The following is a 24,979-nucleotide window of genomic DNA, read 5'->3' on the forward strand; positions in this document are numbered from 1 at the left end:
AAACGTAGGAACCAAAATACTAAAGATAGCTAACCACAAAAGATAATATATAGTTAGAAAAAAAATGAACTATGTAATGAATATCGTGCATTCATTCACAGGCTACTTAGACATGTTCTATGTCACCTGCCTGCTATCTCAAACCAATAGGTATGTTCATAAGGAATAACAATGTGCTTTGAGGGACACCTGTTATAATTCACCAACATACAGTTTGCATTATCCACACATTTGTTCGGATAATAACACATGGAACTTCCAAGTTGCAAACACCGAGAAGAACACGTCACATAAGTGGTAAAACTCATGATATGGATGAAGTGACATAGACGAAATTTGATCAAAGGATCTTGGCATGATCTATAAAAGTCTTTATTAACTAAGTTAGCCAACACCTCCCATGATTGCGATTAGTCAGTCATATTTAAAACCATCACAATGGATCAATTTAAGTTTACCAATGCAAGAACCATAACAATTTAGGGGGGGAGAAAAAAAATCCATCAGTGCAAAATGCTACCATTGTGATATATCAGTAACATATTTGGCGAGGCAAGTTTCAGATACTAGAGAACCAGGCTGGAGTACTAAAATGGTGCACAATAAGTAATATTAATGAATTTACATATTGCCCATAATTTACATATTAATGAAGAATAGTCTACCACTGGTTGCGTACATCATTTTGATATTTCAGCCTGACTAGATACTTTGCAGGAACATGTGGCCTGCATTTGTGTCCAACATTGTGTCCCTGCTGCACTGTATTATAGGATAAATTGTCATTAGAACACATGATTTAAACTAAAAACAAATCTGCTAGTGATACTACCGAACATTTAGCTCCAATAATGGTTACATTTTATTTATTAGGAATAGGCTCGTGCATTCCCTTAGCGATGTGTTGATGTTGTCATTTCTATCTCTTTGGTTCATGTCCATCATCTTCCTACCATTGTGTCTTTTTGCTATATGACGTCATCGTTTCTTCATTAAATGACCTCGAATACTACTCTTGGACTAAGAACTAGTTGGAGAAAATCATGAATCCTTCAGCTTTTGATACACACATGGACCTTCGTTGGAACCAGAAGAAGACTTCCCAATTCCAAAACACACGTCACTTTTGCTCTCGTAGCGAAAAATCAATAAGCTTCCCCATAGAGCTATTATCAAATGCATCATCCCCGTATTCAGATCCTGCAGTTCTGAAGGTGATAATTGAACTGACGGATCTATCATCTATTGACATTGATGTGCAAGAAACCGGCATCACATTTTCCCAACTTAGTCCAAATGTTTTGCGTACTCTAAATCTTAATAAAAACTATAAATAAAGGTCTAAGTACTCTAGACTTGACTAAGCATATGACTTTTTACATAGCTCAATGATAGTAAAAGATCTATGTAGCCGATCCTAAATAATTGAGACTTTTGATTTTGTTCTTGTTGTTGTTGTAATCCAAATGCTTTGTGTGGCTCTAACTCAATAAGAAAGCTAAAAAATTTGCCATCTACCATCAAAATTGATCTCCCAGCATACTTCCTCTTTTATTTCCTTGTATGTCATCACTCTGACGCTAAGATAGCTGCCATCACGATCTTGATCAGGAAAAGATAAAGAATTCGAAAGGACTGATTGAGAAATTTAGCTATGGTATTTGAGTGGTTAAGAGAGCATGGTGCTTCATTGGAAGCTAACAATAGATGATTGAACCTTGCCATTGTTGCATTTTAATCGGTATACAGCATCATATCTTGACATTTGGTCGACCATGAGAAAAAGCACTATGCTAGAATTAACAGTCAAAAGCTATCACGAATGAGCTGAATTAAATGAATCAAAAATTGAGGATGAAGCTACCATCGAATGGTGAGAGATGTTAAGTGATTAAAGGAAAGGAGTAACAAATCAACCTTTATGCTTTATGATGCTTCTTCCTCTTTCTCCCCCATGATTCCCAATAAAAAACCAACAACATACCCCACTGACCAATCTTTCTCATGCTCGAGATCTCAAAGGTAATCGATATCTTTCTAGCATTTTTACAGCTAGCTAGCACATATTTGTATCATCGTTAGTGTAGGCACCATCTTATCGACCGCTCCATAAGATTTCCCAAGGAAAAATCCAGGAACGTACTCCCACTGACCAACCTTTCTCATGCTCGATCTCAAAGTTAATCGATATCTTTCTTGCCTCCTAAAAGCTAACACAGATTTCTATCATCTTTACATGTGGGACATTCTTATCGACCGCAGAGTTGACACAAGTATTCCAAGAAAGCGCTATTGTAGGTATCATCATGCTTACCTTTTGACGCTTATCCCTCTTCTACCGCAAGATCTCTCAAGAAAACCCCAAGAACGAACTCTACTAACCAATCTTTTACCGATCTACCCAGCTAAGAGAGGGAAACGATATCTTCAGAGGAAGAAGTCATAATACACTACCGATTTTGGCGATTCCGTGCCCTTCCAGGAAGATGGGAGCCAAGCGAGAGAACCCTGTCCGATCAAGAACTCGTTCTTAAGAGGTTGTTGACGAGGGAACCGCAGCGATCTCAAGAAGTGAGAGAATCGAGGGTGGAGGAGGTTACCGATTTGGATTCTCCGATCACGGCGTGAGAAAAAGCGGCTCCCGCGAGGGCGATGACGAGGTCGCACGATGGATCGGAGCCACCCTCCACCCCACCCCACCACCAAAAGCTTTGAGCTCTTCGTGCCTTCTCCGTGGCTTTTTGGCGGGCGTCAAGCGGGCGAATAACTGCATTTCAAACTTAACAAAATACTCCTCTTTCTGTTGTGCGGTACCCTCTCGCTTTCCTTTCTTGTGATTGGAGGCAACAACCGGGCCTCTGCGGGACCCACACGAGGAGACGGACCTCATGTCAAATAGACTCCCTCCAACTTTTTTTTTTATTAAGTTAATCAAATAAACAAAACGAATAATCCAAATAATGTATTTAATAACTCAGGAGGGCGGAGGCAAAATAAAGAATGATGATATAAAGGATATGGCCATTTCTTCAATATATATATATATATAACATTTTATAGGATAATGTAATTTTAGATACTGATACAAAAATATGGGTTTTAATCTACAGATATGGATAAATCTCATACTTCAATATTAAGTATTATTGTGTAACTTAAGAGTAGTAATTTCTAATGTTTCTTATTTTTTTTATATTGGTTTTGAAGTTTCTTTTCCCAAGATTCTATATATCACGTGCTTTAGGTTGGTTCATTTTTGACGCGTTGAATTCATCCACCTATGATTCTTATTAATGAAAAATGGTTTTCTTTGGAACATCGCAGGAGATAATAATATGGTTTTCTTTGAATCAATCGATCAGCACATGAATAATTTTCTACTCTTAGTTTCCAACTCGAAGAACAACAAAGATTGTATCAGAACTACTACGCACACTTCATATCTAATTTTTCCTTTTATTAACAGACAACATTAAGCTATAAGGTTTGTTACAGAGCCAAGAGTGATCAAAGCTACAAGACCCCGCAGGAGGCAGCTGGGTTTTCATACATCGAAGAAAATTTAATGCAGAAGGTTGCGATTACTTCCAAGCATATTACAACGCCAAGAACCATATGATCATCAGAATCAACAAAATTAAGAGCATGATGCACCGAATTGGCACTATAGACTTCCATTTTAAAACATCTAACAAGCAGACATTTCTTATCCTTAAAATCCATTTCATTCCCCAGTTTATTTATGAACAAATATGATCCACCAAGTCAGAGCAATACCACCCAAATAATTCTTGTTCATCCCCACTAACAAATTCAAATTATCACCAATTAAGCTTCTAAGAAGAAAACAAAGTGGATTATAAGGGAAAAAAATAATAATCTAGATGCTAATTTTCAGTTAAGTCTTCACCATTCAAGGTCCTGCAATAGCTGCATGCTTCTACATATTATGCACACAACAATTTGTCCCCAGAAATCTATGCTTTACTCACTAGCAAACATCTGGCCATGAGTTCGTCAGGTATCACGGTACTCCTAGTGAAAGCAAGTACTGAATTTGCAAACCACTAACCTGGAAGACATGAAAAGTAGACAAAAGTTAACTCATCCAGCTAACTGTTAAACAGTTTAGTTTCACCTACAATGAGTGAAGAGTCTAAACACAACTGAAATATATGCCATGAAGATCAGGATACACAGAAGATAAGCTGTCAACTTTTAGAGGATGATCATGCTACCCACCCAGATTTTAATGCTATGTTTACCACGTGAAAAGATGTTTGCCTCTAGATCTAGGGAAAAATATACTTGATAAATAACATATATCTCAAAAGAGCTAAAGAAACTTATTTAACATATTGTAAACTAATCAGATTCAGTAGCTATGAGATCATAGAGAGACATACTAGCTTCAGCCAGTAACTTTAACATGCCTTGGATCTGGGCCATAATTTTTCAAAACATGGTCTGGATGTTTCATATTTAATTCCAAGGTAATGGGTACGCTACATCGTTCTTCTCCAGCTTATTTAGTTAGTAAGACGGCTTTCGATTTTTTCAATTGTCTGAACAGAATACACATTTTAAGAGAATTCTCTAGCATCTACTGGAGCATATCTGACCACAGAAAAATGGTTCATGTGTGAATATATTGCTCTTGCAGCACAGTTACCAGACACCAAGCAGCAATAAGTTGTCAGACAAATATTAATCTAAACTGATTCAAGAGTACTTACAGGGCAGTTAATCACAGGGAGGAAGATGAAGTCACAGATTGTAACGCACAGAAACATCTAAAACCGCTGGGATTTGTGCATAAGTTGTGAGCCAACTGCAGGGAGTGATAACTGCTCTGAACTTGGTGAAGGTTTTATTGAGTGATCACTTCCCGAATTGTTTATGGCCTGTTTATTTGTGACCTTAGCACCACTTATATCTCCTTCTGATTGATGTGTTTCAGCCAACTCTCTTATCTGATAAATTTTGCACTTCAATTAGTACTTAGCAGAGATCTTCAACATGATGGTCTACAAGGAAAACATAATACATCAAAAGCTTGCCAAGAAGCAAATGAGAGAAGGTTACCATTTCCAGCCGTTGTTTATGGATATCCAAAGGCAACTGCAATTTAGAATAATAAAATTAGAACTCCTCTAATCATCTGAGGAAGCTCATGCTGATCAAGTAACAAAATATTGATAAAGATACAAAAAAGGTTACATGTCCCTCCAAGATATTTATAAATTACAGATATGAATGGAAGCAAAGAAACTTGAAAACAGGATTTGTAAGTATACGAAGAAAAGCATTAAAATTCAGGATGGCAACCAGAGGGGAAGGGTTCTCGTGTTTGTCTTTGGAACAAATATTTGTGATGACTCTAGATCTAACACGAGATCAATTGCATGGCAACCTTATTAAATTTCTACATTTCCCACCATAATAGAAAACATAGCAATCAACTCACTAAAACTATTATTCAATTATGACACTATAGCATACACTAACTGTTATTCATTTCCCACAATAATAGAAAAGCTTTAACTTCATTACCTAAAATACTCAAGCCCAACTTACTACCAGAGGCCATCAAATCTTATTTCCCAATGTCAGACTACTGGGGCACCACAAAGCTCCTGCCTACTCAAAAGTCTCTTAATCAAGGCCCACAATCATCACAATGTCTAGAATTCATTCTGTGACCAACATGTGGGAACACTTGATATGCACAAGGAAATCCCCATCTTGGTTCGTGCTGGTCCACATGGACGACCATAGAATTACTTTGATACCAAATTGACACAAGGGCTGTGTAATAACTTGTAGAAAGGATGCTTTAACACGTCGCGCAAAATGCTTACGCTCAAATTACAAATAGTACGTGCATCATGACTTATGTACAAATCGTATGTGTAAGCCTTGAGGCATCGCACATTATCGTGAATCTTAAGTAGAAGAATTTTGAATATCTGACATCAAAGACATCAATGACATCCTATTGCAGTGGTTTAATTACCATTGTCTTATGGTTAAGCCTAATGCTAAACTTTCTTGTCATTGCACAATTCATCTTTGATGAACTTATGATATTTGTCAAATAAGTATTAAATTAGACATCAATGGTGCAGTGAAAATCAATTCATGCTTTTCTTCTAAGCAAATCAAAGGAATTTTTTATAATGTTCATGAATACTGCCCCTAAAAGGCTCCTCATAATATATACCATTTCATGTCAGTGGGTTTGCTATGGAGCTTAAATCATTATTGAGAAGGTTCCATGGATGATTTGGAAAAAAAATTATGATCAAGTGTTATTTCAAGGTCAATTCCTAAATACAGCACAATGCCCCTGAGCAACGCAAGCTCTGGTGAAAAAGGTATATGACAATCAATTAAAAGAAATATTTGGCCCAAGAAAGGCCACTTATATTAATAGATCATGCGACCATAAGTGCCTTCTTGTTTCATTGCTCCTTTAGAGATGGTACAACTTTCCATAAGAGGTAAGGCACTAAATAGTAAATTCTATATGAGCACTGTTCAACTCAAACACACAAAATCAGACAATTGGAACCACACTTGTTGCATGGAAATCCTTTATGTCCTTAATCTACCGACAACTTGCAGTCAAACATTGAAAGAAAAATTAAAAGAAACATTTAAACATTTACTTCAAACCTCTATAAACCCTTAGGATTCTGGGTGATTAAGTCTGAATCATAACCTAAAATAATGAACCTAAAGTGCTCGATATGCTGTCAAGTGAGAATATCTTATAAATTCACCTCAGTCTTGGACATAAACCGAATTATTTGGCAGAGAAGCTGTTAATATCTTCCTAGAACAGCAGGCCTCCACATTGTGCTAGTTGGTAAGGCTTCATGATAGTTGGCACATGACAAAAGATTGTCTAACCATATGTCATGACTTTCGGCATGTGTTGGCATCACACCTCCCCATACCTTTCTGGAATGGTATGTTTTAGTCCATGACAACACATGCTGATCAACATGGAAACCCTTGCTTCATATATTGTGATACATAGTTTCTTCAACAAATTCACCTTGTCATTTGACGAAAACCATCATCATTACATGGTTTCTTCAACAATCAGCTTTCATTTGATTAAAACCATCATCGTTACGAAATAAGCAAAATGGTGAAGTGAAACAAAACAAATGACAATGAGCTTATCAACCATCAGCAGCAGTGATCTACAGGTATGAACACAATCATTACGTTCTACTCTTTCTAACTCAATAACCACAACTTAAAACAATGGCTCCGACCTGTTCATGAGAACACAGCATTCTGACCTAAAGGCTGTGACCCAGTGATTTACCTTCAAATTCATTAGATTAGAGATAATTTTCTGATGATAAAATTTCATTTGATTCATCCCATTAAGTTGATTCAGAAAGTAAAGCCGGGAATTGAAATAGGTACAATATATAGGTCATGCAGCAAATGACAAAAAGAAAAGACTTAAAGAAACACTTACAGATTCTTTTTGGTAACTCTTTTCCTCCCTTGTGTAACCTGGAACAGCCAAGTTCCAGTTTTTCTCTGCATAAGATCGACCTCAAGTTATGTCAAAGAAATAAAAGCCATGGCCATATTGCATCGCTGGCCAATTACTCGAAAGAATGAGAAGAATAATGTCTTTTCCCATATATATTTGAAGTAGTACAATTTTTAGCCTTTCACATATCAAAGATCTAATTTCATTTTGATTACTTCACAGTGGATAGACAGAGAAAAAGAAATGAACAAGAAATTTCAACCAGTGATGAAATGGTGGTGGGCATAAACTTTTAACATACAAAAAAGTGAATTGAAAAGCACAAATTGCAACAAGGATGTTGGCTAAAGCAGTTCTTTGAATGAAATTAATTAAATATTTAGAGGAGTTATCTAAGTTGCAAACCTAGGTGTAGCAATACATCCTTAGCCTCCAAAGTTGAGGATTTGCGATGCTTCGCTAGACTGCAAGCAAATGATGTAACCTGCACTTCGAAAAGTAGTTGCACGAATGCCACAGGTCAGATAGAAACTCATCATGTGATGACTAAACAACATTCACATCATTTAGATAGACAAATCTACAGGAAAGAACGCAAGCTTCAAATGTTATGCAACATCAACATGATAAGGTCAGAAGACATTTATTCAATGTGGTCAAGGTGCATTAGAAAAGCAACAAACATGCAACATAAAAGAAATGCTAAAGAGATAGGAGAATGCTCTAGAAAGCCCACCAGTGGAAGTTATTTATTTACAGCGAAGACTAAAGACTATGTAGCATATATTCTACTGCATATATCATTTGTCTGTAACATCAAATGGCTTCTTCAAATGGTTAGAATACAGACAAAAAAAGGTAATGTCAATTGACAGAGAATATCTTGACGGATTTTGGATGCATCACATATACCATAGGTGCTCATCGATTAGCTCCAGTCGGTCAATGCAGAAATAGGTCTGACACTAGTCTAATAATTTTAAGTTCTTAGAAGTGGCACATATGGGAAAACACTCACAGCTGAACATAGACATGTTTACTACTATACAACACATAATGCACATAACATTCTTAACCAAAGTTTGCTTATCCTAATTTGTCAGCACAAAAATAACTTTCAGATATAGAAACTTGTTATGTAGCATGCCTAGCACTTGGTCTAAAATTTTAGATTCCGGTTACTGGCAGTGAACTAGTAAGTCCATAGGCAAAACTCTGTCCTCCTTTAGTTTCCAATTAGATTATTCAAATAAACTGAACTTTTGTGTATATGCCCCTCAAGTTTGCCATATTTGCATATGGTTAAATTTGTTGCACTTGCATGTGTGCTCCAGCATGAAAATGCATAAACATTTTTTTATCGGAATGGTTCAAACTCTTGGTGCATTAAATATGCTAAAAAAAGTAGACCAAATGAGAACTTTTTTGTTGCAAAAAAATAATATCAAGGGATATTTCTTAGTTAATATGCATTAGTTGCTATAAGTGCCAAACTTAACAACAACATTCTAATGCTTGACAAGAGAGTTCTTGGCAGTTTTTGTCACAGAAAGCTGGTTGAATATGGTCTTCTAAATATGCCAAATTCCCATATATTTAACTTAAAGAGTTATAGATGTTGACTCAAGAACGAAATATGATAATCGTGACTGCTCAAAGCATGGCCTATGTGGACATGAAATACATGAGAAACAGAAGCGGGAGTGGCATCACCAGTATACATTCACCTCTTAAAATAAGGAAGATAACAGGATAGTGTTACAAATTACAAGAAGAAGAAGGAATCAGTAAGATTCATATTCACAGCCAATGATCCTGTTATGCTTTCATCTTCTATTAAGAAAATTAAAGACATAAGGTATATGCACATTACTGAGTCAATGAAGTCATCAGCTATCTCCAAAAGGAGGTCTTCAACTTCAGGATCCAATTTACCCAGGGGATCTACCTGCAACAATAGTAAAGATCATAAGTAAATGCCAAACGATCAAGACATAGAAGAAAGAATTCCTCCATCCAATTAACCCACATAAACCAAAGACCACAAATTAAATAAATCAAGTTTGCACAAATCGACACTGTAGATGCATATTCAAGGATATTAAATACACATGCATCTAATATGAACTCCACCTACAAACTAAATCACACTTTTAACTCCTTAAGGAGACTAAACCTCATCCTTAACTCTTTACATTATCCAGGCAGATTCTTTATCCTTCTAAACATTGACAAGCATGCTTGCTGCTATCCACCAAAATGTACAGGTTGTGGAAAATTAAATTATAAAACAAACAAACAAAAATTAGATTGTTTCTCCTAATATCAAATTTTGTCCAACAAAGTCTATAAGGCATCTACATAAACACCAAACAGTGTTCTGTATCAGTTTATGCATATATACTGCAACATTTGTGGTTAGATATGTCAAATAGTTATCATACAATATGGATTTCAAAAGCAAACAACTAGTATATGCATGGTAAAACAGATAAATTGTCATTGACTATAATTTGGGTAAGTTGGGTACCTGTAAAACTAAATCATGTATTTTTCTCTTTCCAAGAAGTTGATTAGTTGCTTCTGCACCTTGACTAGAACTTCCACCAGTCATGGTAGTGCCCGAAGCTGGTGTTTCTGGTTGTGATCCAGTTAAATTTAAAGATTTTTGGATTGCAGACCCAGGTAGCCGTGGAGATTGTAGCTGCTGCTGCTGCTGCTGCAACTGCTGGATCTGTTGCAGCTGCTGTTGTTGTATCAGATGTTGCTGCTGCTGCTGGCTAGGTAGCTGTGGCTGCTGCACCAATTGAGCGATTTGCTGTTGAGTGAGGGCCATGGATTTTTGGTGCAGCTGCGATGAAGCTAGTTGCTGTGTCAAGTACGACTGCTGCTGCCTTTGCTGCTGTTGTAGATGAAATGAAGGAGAACCTGGTGAAGGCAATGATGGCTGCAAATGCTTCAGCCACTGCTGCTGCTGTTGAGAAAGATTAGTCTGTACAAGTGCCGATTGTCCGTTTTGAGTCAACCCAGATACTTGTGGATTAAGTGCAGCAGCTGATGGTGTCCTGGGTAAGCTTTGACCAGGCAGCTTCTGCCAGACCAGCCAAGTATTCTACCGTTAGCCTATTGTAATAAGTACCACAAAAACACAAACAGTTGCCAATAATTTTGAAAACAAAATTACCACATGACTATCAACAGAATTTTATGCATCCAGTAACTATGGCAGCAATACAAAATGCTGCATAAATTTTGTTCCGATTGCCGGAGAGCAAGAAAGAAGTAACATCTAAAATCAAATGCTCGAAATTAAAACAGATATTAAAATACAAATAAAATCAGAAAACATGCTGCCAAAATTTATCAGCACTAATGAACTTTAATGAAACTAAGAAGCACACACAAAAAAAAAAATCATTCATTATAACTCCACTACTAGGAGATCAAATTCCCCACATCAGTAGTTCAGGGTATTGACCAATTTGGATAAATACACCTGATCTGTACGTGTTTAATTAAAGGATCAAGAAATTTTTTTTATTTTTTAGCCTAATATCGAGAGTAGGTTGTGAGCAGCCAGAACTCATTGAATTTAACTATGTTCTGATTTGCTAGCCTCAATAGAAGAAAAAGGACTGGGAACACAAAGTAGGAGAAGAAGAGAAGCCAAGATAGAGGAAAGACAAAAATGAATTGTGACTATGACAGTGAAATAAAGGAGCTGATGTTGCCACAATTGCATTTGATATTTACAACAATCATAACATTCACCATTAAAAGGCAATATAGAAATATGGAGATGACAGTTAATCGTCCTTAAACTCTTACGAAAATAGGATTGTGAACATAATTGCGATAAATGACATGAAATTCATGATTAATTTCAAATCCTATGGACATTCTATTTTAAAAGGTTTATTTTTCCTATCAACTTTGCATTGTCCAATACTTCAGTGATAAAAAAGGCATTGGAGCCACCATGGTGCTCACCATTATCTTCAGAGTTGATAAGTTTTAGATATTTTTGCATGACATATATAAAAAAGTTATTTAGCACTATATTATCTCTAATATTTATTATATAAATAAATATATCATAATTACTTTAATAAATTATTTTGAAGATATTGTTTTATATAGAGCTCAATGGCAACAAAAGATTCATATAGCTGCTTCAAATAGTTGGGACATCGCGACATGATGTCTGTTGTTATTGTTATTGTACTTTATTGTTTTTATCATTTTTTATATTTAAGTTTATTGTTCATTCTGGGTATCTTATGAAGTCTGAAAATTAAAGAATCCTTTCTAGCACATAATTTGTTTTTTTTTTTCTAACTTCTGATAATTTTTTTCTTGATTGATCTTTATCCACCAATCTAATTGAACAAGTTCTGTTAATGCCAATTATATTATCCTTATCCAATCCTAATACCAATATCAATCATGCAATAGCAACAAAATGCAAGGCACAAATTTATAAAAAGTAAGGTTTTAGGTTAATTCACTAGATGCAAAGGAGATACTCCAAGGTTTTTAATTTTGAGCATGCTGGTCATGGAATTGTTGCATGCTGCAAAACTTTAAAACACGATATTCCCGCATCATGATCAAGGATAAAAGCATTAGACATATGATGATACAAGCATAACAATCTAGAATCATTACGTGGTCAAAGTTTGTGAAATTTAAGTTGCAAATCAGCAAAACCCACTCACAAAGAACGACTTAAAAGTTCAGCTGCATGTATTACTTGACATATAGCTGATTATTATTATTATTATTTTTGCAAAGGGTAAGTAGTAAATGCAGGTTTGATCTCAGGGGAGCCTGATGTTATGATAAAGCGTTTACCAACCAAACTAGCTAGCACATTCATTTTGTACATTATTTTGTTTAGAAGCCCTTTACATATATTCTTAAGCATTCAGACTACAAGCATACTAATTGTAATGCTTTATATCCAACCAGAATATACCAAAAGTTATGAAATAAAAGTTGCATACTTCAGCTGAATGAATTAGAGCAAAGAAATTAGATGTTTATTCATGCCATCAAAGTATTTCCATCGATAAAATTACTAGTCTCTTGCATGATAGACCTCCTTGGTATATGTTATTTGCTGATGATATTGTCTTAGTTGATGAGAGTCTAAGTGAAATAAATTATAAACTTAAGCTATGGGGGGTGATTCTAAAAATAAACAAGAGAATATAGTTAAATTAGATACAAAAAGTCCCTTTAAGTAAAAACCTTAGGTATCTTGAATTAATTATTCAAGAAGATTGAGAGATCGATTAAGATATTATTCATAGAGTAAAAACAAGATTGTTAAAATGACGAGGAACGTTAAGAGTCTTGTGTGATCATCGAATACCTATGAAATTAAAATAAAAAATTTTATAAGACAGTTATAAGACCAATAATGCTTTATGGATCTGAGTGTTGGACAGTTGAAAAAAAATATATACAAAAAATTTATGTTGTCGAGATAAGAACGTTGAGATGGATGTGTGAAATTACCAAAGAAGATAAAAAAAAATATATTTTGATTCGTGAACAACTGTCCAAAAAGGTATGAGTATTTGCCGAGGAGACCTCCGGAAATGATAGTCAGAAGAGGTGAAATAATTAATATTAGTAGTAAGAAGAGAGGTAGAAGAAGATAAAAAAAAATTTAATAGAAACTATAAATAAATATTTAAATACTCTGAGCTTAACTAAATATAAGACTTTTTAAAGATCTCAATGACGGCAAAAGACCTATGCAGCCGACTCTAAATAGTTGAGACTTACGACTTTGTTGTTGTTGTTGTATTCATAACATCAAAGCACGTCAATTCCACCACCTCTCCTTTCCGGTGGTGAGATTGAGAACACCTACTTTCCTGTGTATTCTTCTAATCAAAAGAGAGAGCTAGAAGACTAAGGACAGAATACACATCTAGCTTACATGGGATTCCTTCTCTTTCACCAACTCAATAGTTACCACGGAAAAGACTAAAAATGCACAATACTCAAAGAGGCATTTACCTGAGGTGATGTAAGAGCTGTTGGTTGCGACAGCTGCTGTTGTCTCATCTGCCCATGCACTAAACGTTGTTGTCCATATGGTAGAGGGCCATTTGCTCTTAACTGTGGATTGAAACCAAGGCTACTCATCATTCCCATATTCTGCATTCCTTGCACAGCCTGACCAGACGAATTAGCTGAATGGAACTGACCACCTTGGACCAAACTCTTCTGTCTTGGCTGCAAATAAGAAAAGGTATTTAGCAGTCTCTTCATTTCAACATTACTCTGTTCCTCCTTTGCAATCAAACGAAATAAAAGTTTTCATGTGTCAAGGTAATGTGAATAAGTGACATTGATAGAGCATTGGTTAACCTGAGCAAGCATCTGAGACTGCAGATTGAAATGTTGAGCAGTCTGCCCGGGCAGCATCGATATCTGTCCTGCCTGCGTAATCATCCCCGACCGTGCCATTCCTGCAGCGGCGGCTGCGGCAGCCAGCTGCTGCTGCTGGATCTGGGCGCCACCGAAATTCATCTGTCCACCGTAGATCCCTGCGTGCTGCCGCATCGCGCTGGCGGCCGCCGCTGCGCCGAGATGCTGCTGGATCTGACTCAGTCGCGGCATCGAACCGGACCGCTGCAGGTTCTGCTGTATCTGGAAGCTTGAAGAAGACGACATCAAATTCTGCTGCTGGTTTTGCATCTGCTGCTGAGATTGCAACTGCTGCTGCTGTTGCTGTTGCTGGGATTGGATGGACTGCTGCTTGGTGGAGTAGTCTAGGGCTGCGGCAGCGTTGAGGGCCTGCGATTGGGGTTGGGACAATTGGGGGGAAGAGATCTGCGCGAGATCGCTGGCGGCCATGGACGTCGAAGGGGGGATTTGGGGGGAAGGGAGGTTCGGGTTCTGGGGGTTGGACGGCGTTATGGAGGCGTCGCTGACGCCAGGTGCTGGTTGCGTAAGGGGCTTGTTGGGGGAAGCGGACGCAGGGTTCTCCGCCATTGCCACCTCTCTCTCTCTCTCTCTCGCTCTCCGTCTCCCCCCTATATGGAATTAGAAGACCACGGCGGCGTCGAATCGACGGAGATGAGTCGAAGGGGGAGGACGAGGCGAGCCCGAGGGGAGAGACGAGGGATTTGGGGGCGAATCGACCGGGGAAAGGGTGAGACGGATTTTCCCGTCTTGACCGAGACAGCATACAACCTTCGCAATGGCAAGAGAAGCCAACCTTTTCCCGCGTGGCTTTATAATATAGGGCAAATCGGTGTAGCCTGTCCTCAAGTGACAGCTGAGCGGCGCCAGGGCGACGGGATCTCGTGGCATCGAGCCCAATTACGCGCTCTTGCTGTTGGGTCGGGCTGTGTATTGCTTGCTCGGGTGGGAGTGCATGGTTTCCACTGTGTGTTTCTTAAAACAAGAAACATAAATATAGTATACACTTAAAAAAGCACTTCGCCTTTTGTTTTCCGAATCTGGATGGCCTTAACATTTACTTACTAGCAACTGACTTTGTTTTTCGTTTTTGCCGTGTTTTAGAAAACATAGGTGTAACCGACCAAAACATTGCAACTCACGGTTATAAGACAATATGCGTCTCAAATACTCGATCCTTCAAAGTTAATTCTCAATAGAGAGAGGGAGATGAAAGAACAACCACTACAATCTTATCTTGTACTACTATCTGCCACTTAATCAATCTCTACTGTTCGATCAAATTTCTAAGGTAGCATTCTGAGGTCAACATGCAGAATAGTCAACATGCAGAACAATCTTCCCCACCCAGAGAGGTGTCTTATCCCTTATACTTTACTACTAAACACATCAGAAATATTATACAACATCAGTCATGAAGAGTCTTGCCATTTCAGTTTTATCTCTTCATGGTTATAACATCACATTCAATTCTCCCATTCAACTTGTATAACAGACTCTAATCCATTCGACATTTACAGTGTCATCCATTATACATTTATAGTATCCCATGTTGTCTGAGGATGCCATTGAGAGGAACACCTCCCCAAATTGTGGAGATCATAAAATTGGCCGGTAGCCTCTTGAAGGGAGGTCGTGAGTGATCCATGAAGAAAGAGTTGAAACTGGATCACCAACCCAATTAATCTGCCATCAGAAAGCAAACTCAACTTAGATATTACCAATGGATTCAGCAAGATGCCAACTGAGAGACTGCTATTAGCCAGAAACAAACCTTTCCTAATCAACTTCTCCTTCTACCATGTTTGTATTGTTTTGAAGTCGCTTTCCTGACTTCACAGTTGCTAGGCTTACTGCTTGAGCAGTGGCAAACAGTACTGTACCTCATGTAGCCTCAACCGGCTCTTCCTTTTATGCGAACCCCCTCTCCCTCTTTTCCCTTCAAGAGAATTGCACAAGCTTCCCAGCATCCGTATCTAATAAGCAAGCACAATGGAAGGTATCATTCCATTCATCTACAGAGCTATAACTCAGCATGCAAGTGGAGGGGAAGATTCTTTACTAGGTTCATGGTTTGATGAATCACCTTCAGCTTATTACATGCGACTGCTCAGTGATTCCAGCGGACTCCGGTCATCTTCAGGTATCAAAGGCTTCTCGACGTCACCACCAGCACCTGCTCCAGCTGCAACAAAGTTAGTCTGGCGAACCACCTGGCATCAGCTCGTCCGAAGATCACAAAGGTGAGCAAGGCCAACCTGGTTGTCTTGGTGCAACTGGAAGAGTCGAGAACATGCAACTTCTTTCTTGATGCAGGAACGTAAAAGAATGTTAAAACATAGTTGGATGTCATGACAGTAGAAATATAAGTTTGTAGTTACTGATGCAACAGAAGAAGTTTAATCCTGTGATGCTATCTTCATGTACCAAATTGTCAGGAATAATTAGTTTTTTCTACTATAGCAGATTTCAGCAAAGAGTGTACTCTATACCATCATCAAAGAGTTCTCAGTAATATTATCTCATTCTCAATCAGTAAGGAATGAAATCTAACAAATACAAAAGAAATCACGATACAGGATTATTAGATGGTGGCACAGAACTCACAAAAATGAAGGGAATGCAAAATGCTGGTACAAATGTTCTTTCCCCATGGAATAAGAAATTTTGTTCTCCTGGAAGTTGCATGTGCAAGATGATAAAAGGAATCATTCAAGGATACGAGGAAAATATAAAAAGAGTAATTTTCAGATGGCTCCAAATCAACAAAAAGATGAACATATAATGGATTACTTTCCACCTATCTACTAAAAAATGTGGACCCATGAATTAGGAGAAAAACAACCTTAATTTTAACATCCATCTTCTTATAATGTGTCTCAACTCACTGACAAGTTTCTCAACATGCTCAGGTACAGACAAATGATACTGAAGAAGAAAGGAAGCTGTGATCAATCCAGGCAGGGAGTGTTGATCATCATCAAAGCACAGTAACAGGAACCTGTAGAAAGGAGGAACAATAGGTCTAGGAACCATTGTGTTGGTTCATCGTGCTGCAAGTGGTCAACTGGAAAGTTCAAAAAGAAAAATGGAAGAGGGTGTATATAAAGAAACTGCAGTGTCATATAACAGAATACAACAAATTAGAACAACAGCTGAAATACTGTATAAAAATTCAAAAAGGCTTGAATTTTATTGGCTTACAGAACAATCAAATCATCTTAACTACTTAAGGAACACATTACAACTCATTCACATTCCCTCAGCCCCCACAAAAGGATTAGAAAAGGGGAGGAAAGCTACTCTAGTTACTGATTTAGTTTTACAGAAACTAGTGTTACAATGAAGGATGTACAAGTATGGTCAAACAGATGCCAGGATCCAAAACATTAGCAGCGAAGTTTTGGCGGGTAACAAACATGTGATAAAAGCCATTGCAGTGGAGATTTGGTATCTGCCACATGAAAACTCATGATACTTCGAGCAAAAATTCACATCCTTCACAAATAAAACAGTCACACCTGCTGAAGAGCATGCCGCCGCAAGTGAAAGAGTCGCTGTTACCTGCATCAGGTGAAACTGCTTGTTTGAATTTACAGGACAGGAATTCGATTTTGTGCACTCTGCAAATGTCTCCAATAGAAAGGTTGAGAAATCAGAGACTTTATATTTGGCAACATCTACACCAGACAGCAAAGTTTAGGAGAGTTGAAAGCAAGATGCAGCAGATACATTCTACAACTAATGAGTGCCACACATGGTGAAGGCATTCAGACCTTGTAATAGGTGACTTTCAGCTCAACTCAACCATCTTTGGCACCTACATAAGGATTTTTCTCTAGCTTGAAATCCTGAATGACTTGGGAGACAACCTCAAAAACTAAATTCAGCAATCAAAACAAACGAAAACATATTGATTTACCCCCAGTGAAAAATTTGTAAGACAATCCTTTGATTTTCATGATTCATTTCAAGGAATTTTCCTGGGTATTAATGTGTTTAACATCAATGATCAAACAAGTTCTGATCTCCAGTCTTGTGCAAATTGCTGTGAAAAGAAAAAAAATCTAGCAAAAACTAAGAAAAATTTGAAATAAAAATTATAAAGATTTCAGGTTCTATGTTAGTCGGATAGCCACATGCATTTACTTCGTATCAAACTATTAATGTACTTTAGTGGATTACTGTGCAATCAATTATATATCTCGGTTGAGAAAATATGATAAGATGTACTCTTGTTTAATTGGTCTTTTTTTTATTTTTGAAATATTGGACAGCTAAAGTTACTAAGAAATCAGTTTGAATGCCTAGGTGATGCCGAGCCATTTAAGGACCTTGCTACTTATGGACCACCTGGCCACTTTAACAACCTTGCTTGCATGAACTGACAATTTCCAACTCAGCATGCATAGAAGGGTAAGTTTTTCCATATAACCACGAGTCAATAATGATACAAGCTGTGGTTCCTGAACATTTGGGTTCCAAAATTTTGACCCCTCTTCATCATGAAGTTGTCTTAATGGCAATATTGCTACTTCTTTTTTAGTTGTTTCCAACAATTATTTTTGGTCTTCCTTTATATCTCCTGGAACCATTAATCTATTTTAAGCCATCTCATGTCACCAGTGAGTTTTACATACTTACATAACCATGTTTTAAAATAGCACACCATGTTAACCATGCTGACCCATGCTCTACTAGATCAAGCAAGCCTACACACAACTAAAACATCCGCTTTGCTTTGTGCTGAAACTGTAAGATGTTTTGGATTCTGTTCAAACTGATTCAAAATGTAGGCCAACTAGAAGAGTTTGTAGTCGATACTTGATCTACAAGGCTAAATTTATTGGATAGTTGATATAATGGTGCTAATTTATAAAATACAAATAGCTGAATTACTAAAAATCCTCAAATAAATTAGTTAAGAAGTTTTACTTCAGACATACAGAACCAAACAAATCCAAAGCAAAAGACAATGTTGTGACATGCATTTGTAGATCTTAATCCTACCAACTGATACTCTAAAATGATGTTCAAGATTGTTATTTGACAACTTTTTAGTGGCAAAAAGGTAGCAATCTTGACAGTTTTATCATGGTCTACTACAAAATGATGAAATAGTCGAGCTACCATGTGTTTAATGTTTTTTTTAGTTCTATAGCTTAAACAATTACTTGAACTCCCAGTATGTTATGTGATAATTATTTTCATAATCATCAGAAAAGATATAAGTAACTAATTTGGTAGAATAAATATGTAAATGGGAAATGACCTATTAGTAACTTAACAAGAGCAATGATACGAGACTCATGTTTTAATCCAATTAGCTGTTGAATTTTATAAAAGTTACATCAGCACATTTACCTAGAAACAAGATAAATGGAAGCCAACTAACTAGAAGTGAAGAATAACCAAAATCCTTAAAATTAAGTGGTATTCTAGTAGTCAGAAAGATTACAGTCGTGTCCAAATTATTTCAAACCAATAAATATACGTAATTTCAGCATAAGAAATATCAAATCGATATGCACTGCAGATAAGCCATAGATGGTAGTAAATAAGAGCTAAGGTAAAGAGTAGAAGTGAAAAAAAAAAAAAAAAGTGAAACTAACGATCTACCAGAGAATGAGTTTCAGCAGAGGCAAAATGGCATGGAGACCTATGGAAGAAAAAAAAAGAAATTCTGTAATCTACAATAACATGGTACTTGAATTCTGTTGCCATTATCGTTGACCTATAGAACCATAGCTTAAAGGATGAAGGTACGACTACAGAACCAGAGGAAAGTCATCCAGATGCATATAGGTGATGACAAATTTCGAAGAAGAGTAAAAATACTTACCCAATCACCAACCACGAACACGCTTACTAGCAAAGATTATGCGGATCTATATTAAACTTCAGATCATATATATCAAGACATAAGAGCCCAAAGCTCCACAAGGTTTGTAGCCCCATAGAAGCAATCAAGTAGCTAGCATAGATAAATCATAGGCTATTAACTTCAATCACTCGAGAAAAACACTAGGAAGCAGAACACAAGCATAGGTTTGATAAGATCAATCAATTAAGCCTCCAAGAACTCGCCAAGTCAACCAAATCGCACATTAAATGACAAATACCCGCTCAGAAAAGCAAGGGATTACCAGAAATCGGTGTAGTTGGAGAATCCAAAAGCGGAGAGCATCACTCCGATCGAAGCACCGGCAAGTGTACGCTGCCCGGTCCTCAGTAGCTCCTCCAAATGTTCCCTTCAATGTCCCCTTGCCAAAACCCTAATTCCACATCCACCCACAATTCTAATAGCCGATTACAAGCTCAACCCCTAAATCATCCATTGTCGTTCGAACCGGGAGCGATCGATCGCCAGGGGCGGAGCGCCAGATTAACGAAACCACGACGCATTGATCGAGCAAAGGAGGGATGAATTGCAAGGCGAGACGAAGCAGGCGGGATTAGGATGGTAACTTATCGCCACCTGTCTCTTTGTTCAGTCCTACTGGTCTCATCTGTCTATGCATTGCCTTTATTATTTCTTAAATAATTAATAATCGTAATAATTAATTATTAAATAAAATTTTCATTTTTCTTCCTCGAAACAAATAGCAAAACCAGTCTTATGTGATCGTATGAGAATTCGTTTCTCACAAACATGCGAGAATGGACGCTGCAATGAGTGCATCTCTATTGGGAGACGGAAGAACCGATGATGTAGACCACAGTGGATGCATGATTCGGCTTCACGAACAGAGATGGAAAGCACGACAACGAGCTCGACAGAGAGGACACGGCCAAAGTTCACATGACGCAGATGCGCCCAAAGAACCCGTGAGCTCTGCGCACATCCCAAGAAGGGAACAGAGGACGGGACACCGTCGCCTCGCCCTTCTCCTTCGATTAGGTCGCAGTGGGAGCCATGGATGGCCCCAGCACCATGTGGTGATGTGGTGGAGGGAGACGACATGGTTGCCCGCTCACGGTTGCCTCTGCAGCTGTCCGGTGCTCCTTCTTAGGGTTCAGTAAACAGTTTCTATGGGTTAGTTTGCCTCCAAAGATGAAGCTAAGAACACGAAGCAAACCCTTGACAGCACGATAGTTAAAGATCTTAGTTGCAGGTTTAGGTTACAGATGGAAGAAGAAGAACGTGAGAAGAAGACAGTGGAACACATGCACGTACGTACTTGAGGATATACCATACACTACTCCTGCAACTTGATGAGGAGCCAAGCTTCCATCTTTGGATCATTTCTTGGACATGGAGGCCCTCCTCCGGAGAACGATCCAGTAGAGGACGCGGTAGAACGCGAAGAACCCAAAGAGAACCTGCAAGTTTGCCCACCTCTCTCCCTCCCTCAAGCCTCGCCTCGCCAGCACATCTCTTCCGGTCGCCAAACACCCCCCTCCCATCTCCTTGCCGGCCCACTCGAAGCACCGGTTCGCTTGACAGCTGTACTCATTGGCCAGCAGCGCGTCCAGCCCGTACTTGTATGGAGATAAGTAGTGCACGAAGACCCAGTACTCCGGCATGTTCTCCTTTGCTATGAAGTAACCGGAGAAGAGGAAGAAGCCCGCCAGCGACACCGTGACCAGCGACGTGCCGGCGATGTAGTCCGGCGCGAGGGAGCTGACGAAGAGTACGAAGGAGTTGGCAGTGAGGACGAGGGCCCAGACGATGAGAACGAAGTCGGTGAACGCCGCCCACGAGGCGCAGAGCCCGGTGATGAAGTAGACGGAGGTGGCGTAGAGGAGGGAGATGGCGAGGAGGTAGGGGACGAAGACGAGCGTGCCAGCGACGAGGTGGGAGGAGAGGCGGTAGAGGCCGGAGGAGGTATCGCGGAGGAGGATGGGGCGCTCGCCCACGAAGATGGGGAGCGTCTCGGTGGTGGAGGAGAGTAGGAAGGTGAGAGTGAAGGCGAACAGGCCGAGCCGTTTGCCAATGCCCTCGTCGTCGAAGCTCAAGTTGATGTAGATGGTGCCCAGGAGGAAGCCGACGATGAGCGCCTCGATAGTGTTGGCGAGGAGGAGCTGTTTGGTGCGGAACACGAGCTTCCAGCAGCGGCCGTAGAGCGTCAGGATTTCTCGAACTCGAGAACTGGAATAGTGGACTGTGATGTCTTCTTCTTCTTCTTCTTCTTGGATCTTCGGTTCTATCAACTTGGTGGAGGAAGCTCGTTGTGCTTTAAGGGTGGTGGTCGGGTGGGGGAGTTGGTGGAGCACTTCCATGGCGAACTCGAGGGGGTTGAGCTGGGAGGGGACCGAGAAGCCGGCGGAGAGGAGAAAGTGGTCGAGGGAGGAGAGGGAGCCGTGGTGGATGACGGAGCCTTTGGAGAGGAGGAGGAGGGAGTCAATGGAGGAAAGAAGGCGAGAGCTGGGCTGGTGGATGGAAAGGATGATGGTGGTGGAGCGGGAGGCAGCGACGCTCCGTAGGGACTGCAGGACGAGGTGCGCCGATGAGCTGTCGAGGCCGGATGTAGGCTCGTCGAGGAGGAGCACCGCAGGGTCGCGCAGCAGGCTGAGGCCGATGGAAACTCGGCGGCGCTCCCCGCCGGAAAGGTTGCCGGAAAGGCGGGTGTGGGCGAGGTGGGAAAGGCGGAGGTCGGCGAGTAGGGAGGCGATGACAGCGGAGGCGGAGGCGGAGGCGTGGCGGGGGAGGAGGAGGCGGGCGGCGAAGGCGAAGGTCTCGGCGACGGTGAGGAGTGGGAGGGAAGCATCGTGCTGGGGGACGTGGGCGGAGAGGCGGCGGAAGGAGGCCGGGTGGAGGGGGGAGGAGTTGAGGCGGAGGGAGCCGGCGGTCGGGGCGGTGCGGGCGGCGAGGATGTCTAGGAGCGTGGACTTACCGGCGCCGCTGGGACCCACGACGGCGAGCAGCTCGCCGGGGCGGGCGGTGAGGGAGACGTCGCGGAGGATGTAATGCGTCGGTTGGGAGGGCCGGCATTGGTTGAGGAGGAGTTTCAAGGCGTGCACGGCGGTGGGCTTGACATAAAATATGGAGTGCGCCGTCAGTTCAAAGGTCTTCGTCTTCTTCTGTTCTCGCTGAGGAGGTGACGGTGGCGTTTCGGCCATGACAATGGTGGTCGAGTGGGAGGAGGAGGAAGCGGTGGGAGAAGAAAAGGAAGAGGAAGGAGTGCTGCTAACAGAGGGGAAAAAAGATGGCTGTCCTTCCATCCTGCAATGGGGGAGAGGATGAATAGAAGAAACAATAAGAGACAGGGAGGAGGTTTTGATACCCAAAAGCTAAAGCATTTAATCAAACACCAAAAGTGACGACCATGTGAACAAACAACACTGTTTTTATAACTTCCCATGCAAACGGCACGCTCCGTCAGTCCTCTTCTTCTTCTTTGTGTATGAGATTGTCGATGCCTCGTTACGACGACGTGTCAGCTTCAGACTCAGAATTCCTAATTACATGGACCTCGACACGTGTGTGCTCCACGTATGCTACGTGTCAGGTCATATATGTAACATGCAGACACCTATTCCGCTTCCGTAACTCCAAGAATTACGAAGCAACGAAACAAAATTGCTTCGTAATCTGAATCTCAACCCGGAAGTCGTGAACAGAAAACGAAAACATGGATGAAGTTGTGAGCTGGAGTCACCGAATCGGAACATTAAATTAAAAGTCGAGGCAAGCCAAACAAAAACAATTTACGTCTGATTTATTTACATACTCGGGCATGAATAGGCCAACATCAAGCAATCATTCGGAGCATGAAATCAACTTAATTATAAGGCGTCATCACGTGAAGTCAAAAAGAGGCGAGGCCACACCGCACACACTCGTGACTACACCATGCATGCATGCATGAGTCACGAGTCCACTGTAGCAAACGCCCCCTAAGGATGCCTCCTCTGTGTGGAATGTGCTTTCCCGTGACCTTGCTGGGTTATAATTCTGTCCTCGTTGTCTACTTCTTAAGTTATGCTAGAGAGGGACTCTCCACATAGCCGGGGTGGTCATCCGTTTGGATATGTATGTTTTAGGTGAGAGAGGAGGACCCAGTGACCACAACATATAAGAACAAATAGAGTATATATAGGTTGATACCTTCAAATAAATAAATAAATGGGATGACACAAGTCTCTTTTGTTTCTTTTTCTCGGAATTATTCTTTAACCAAATAGCTTGATGTTAATTCAGATAGAGAAAAAAATAATACCAATAAATAAGGATTAGTCATGCAAATACATAATTGTTCATGGGCAATCATGGAAGAGTCTTATGTGGAGGTAGGTATAGTTGAGAAATACATACGAATGTACCCCTCTACTAATAACATCCTTCTAGTCTGCTATGTCTCAACATGCATAACTTCTTATCACTATACTATGTTTATCTCATTTTTCATTCGACACATGCCATCTTCCATCAGATCAAATCACCTAACAATACAATCATATCTAGGAACATCCAGAGACATATTTGTTCTACCTCCTTTAAAATAAGTAGATCAAATGCTCACAGAGTTGAGTGACATCTGCAACATCACGTCTATCCCAAATTTTCTTCTCTATAACAGAAATCCAGAATTTTGTACTTATCAATTAACATGGCAAATAACAACAAGTGGTAATATCCTAATAATTTAGAATCAGCTATATCCGTCTAAGACAACATATTTGATTGTACTGAGAGCAATTAAACCTTTTGACAATATCCAATGCTTTTTTTTTTTTGGGTCTCCTTTTTTCCTCTCTCACAACGATGTTACTTATCTCATCCTGTTTAGTAATAACATTTACATATCTCCCTGACGGAACTTTCTCCTTTTATCTACTATGAGAACCACATCTAATTGTTTGTCGTTAAAAACATTTATTTTCCAATCAACTTCCACGCATCAACCTCGATATTTTTGTCTACGCAAAACATGACAAAGCAGCAAAATAATACGACAGAGCATTCAAGCGAGAAGAAATGAAGTAAAGCTCGGAAATTCAAACTTTTAAGAGAGATGAAAAAGACTGCTTCCTCATGTTAAGCCCCAGCCTCTCAAGCACACTTGTGCC

The 24,979-nt window shown here is 39.7% G+C and overlaps 2 protein-coding genes and 1 long non-coding RNA gene across 30 annotated transcripts; all 3 read right to left on the reverse strand.

Annotated features, from left to right (window-relative positions):
• Positions 1-372: 372 nt before the first annotated feature.
• LOC135679900 (uncharacterized) lies at positions 373-2,734 on the reverse strand. Its single transcript, XR_010515358.1, has 3 exons — positions 2,601-2,734; positions 2,455-2,508; positions 373-762 (listed from the first exon to the last, which is right to left on the reverse strand). It is a non-coding gene; the product is annotated as an uncharacterized LOC135679900 (long non-coding RNA).
• A 915-nt stretch (positions 2,735-3,649) lies between these two features.
• LOC103991342 (transcription initiation factor TFIID subunit 12b) lies at positions 3,650-14,725 on the reverse strand. The gene is made up of 9 exons (XM_009410761.3): positions 13,910-14,725; positions 13,556-13,774; positions 10,053-10,613; positions 9,396-9,470; positions 7,928-8,006; positions 7,502-7,566; positions 5,086-5,121; positions 4,737-4,973; positions 3,650-4,072 (listed from the first exon to the last, which is right to left on the reverse strand). The coding sequence occupies exons 1-8, from the start codon at positions 14,534-14,536 to the stop codon at positions 4,794-4,796; spliced, it is 1,842 nt and encodes a 613-aa protein (XP_009409036.3). The 5' UTR covers positions 14,537-14,725; the 3' UTR covers positions 3,650-4,072; positions 4,737-4,793.
• Positions 14,726-15,293: 568 nt separating this feature from the next.
• LOC103991343 (ABC transporter G family member 4-like) lies at positions 15,294-23,240 on the reverse strand. 28 transcript variants are annotated; one of them, XM_065191582.1, is made up of 6 exons: positions 20,113-23,240; positions 17,488-17,530; positions 16,225-16,268; positions 16,053-16,142; positions 15,741-15,942; positions 15,294-15,652 (listed from the first exon to the last, which is right to left on the reverse strand). In XM_065191582.1, the coding sequence occupies exon 1, from the start codon at positions 23,129-23,131 to the stop codon at positions 21,209-21,211; it is 1,923 nt and encodes a 640-aa protein (XP_065047654.1). In that variant the 5' UTR covers positions 23,132-23,240; the 3' UTR covers positions 15,294-15,652; positions 15,741-15,942; positions 16,053-16,142; positions 16,225-16,268; positions 17,488-17,530; positions 20,113-21,208. The 28 variants fall into 28 exon arrangements, with proteins under 28 accessions (XP_065047654.1, XP_065047666.1, XP_065047653.1 ...); XM_065191594.1 differs by having other exon boundaries at positions 16,053-16,151; XM_065191581.1 differs by having other exon boundaries at positions 16,225-16,272.
• Positions 23,241-24,979: the final 1,739 nt, after the last annotated feature.

Source organism: Musa acuminata, chromosome BXJ1-7, assembly GCF_036884655.1.
Source record: "Musa acuminata AAA Group cultivar baxijiao chromosome BXJ1-7, Cavendish_Baxijiao_AAA, whole genome shotgun sequence".
Taxonomy (NCBI): Eukaryota; Viridiplantae; Streptophyta; class Magnoliopsida; order Zingiberales; family Musaceae; genus Musa; species Musa acuminata.

Coding starts and splice junctions, on each gene's coding strand:
- LOC103991343 (XM_065191590.1), bottom strand. CDS start 23,131: ATGGAAGGACAGCCATCTTTTTTCCCCTCTGTTAGCAGCACTCCTTCC.
- LOC103991342 (XM_009410761.3), bottom strand. CDS start 14,536: ATGGCGGAGAACCCTGCGTCCGCTTCCCCCAACAAGCCCCTTACGCAA. Junction 13,775..13,909: donor AGTCTCAGATGCTTGCTCAG/GTTAACCAATGC, acceptor TCTTATTTGCAG/CCAAGACAGAAGAGTTTGGT. Junction 8,007..9,395: donor CTGATGACTTCATTGACTCA/GTAATGTGCATA, acceptor TTCGAAGTGCAG/GTTACATCATTTGCTTGCAG.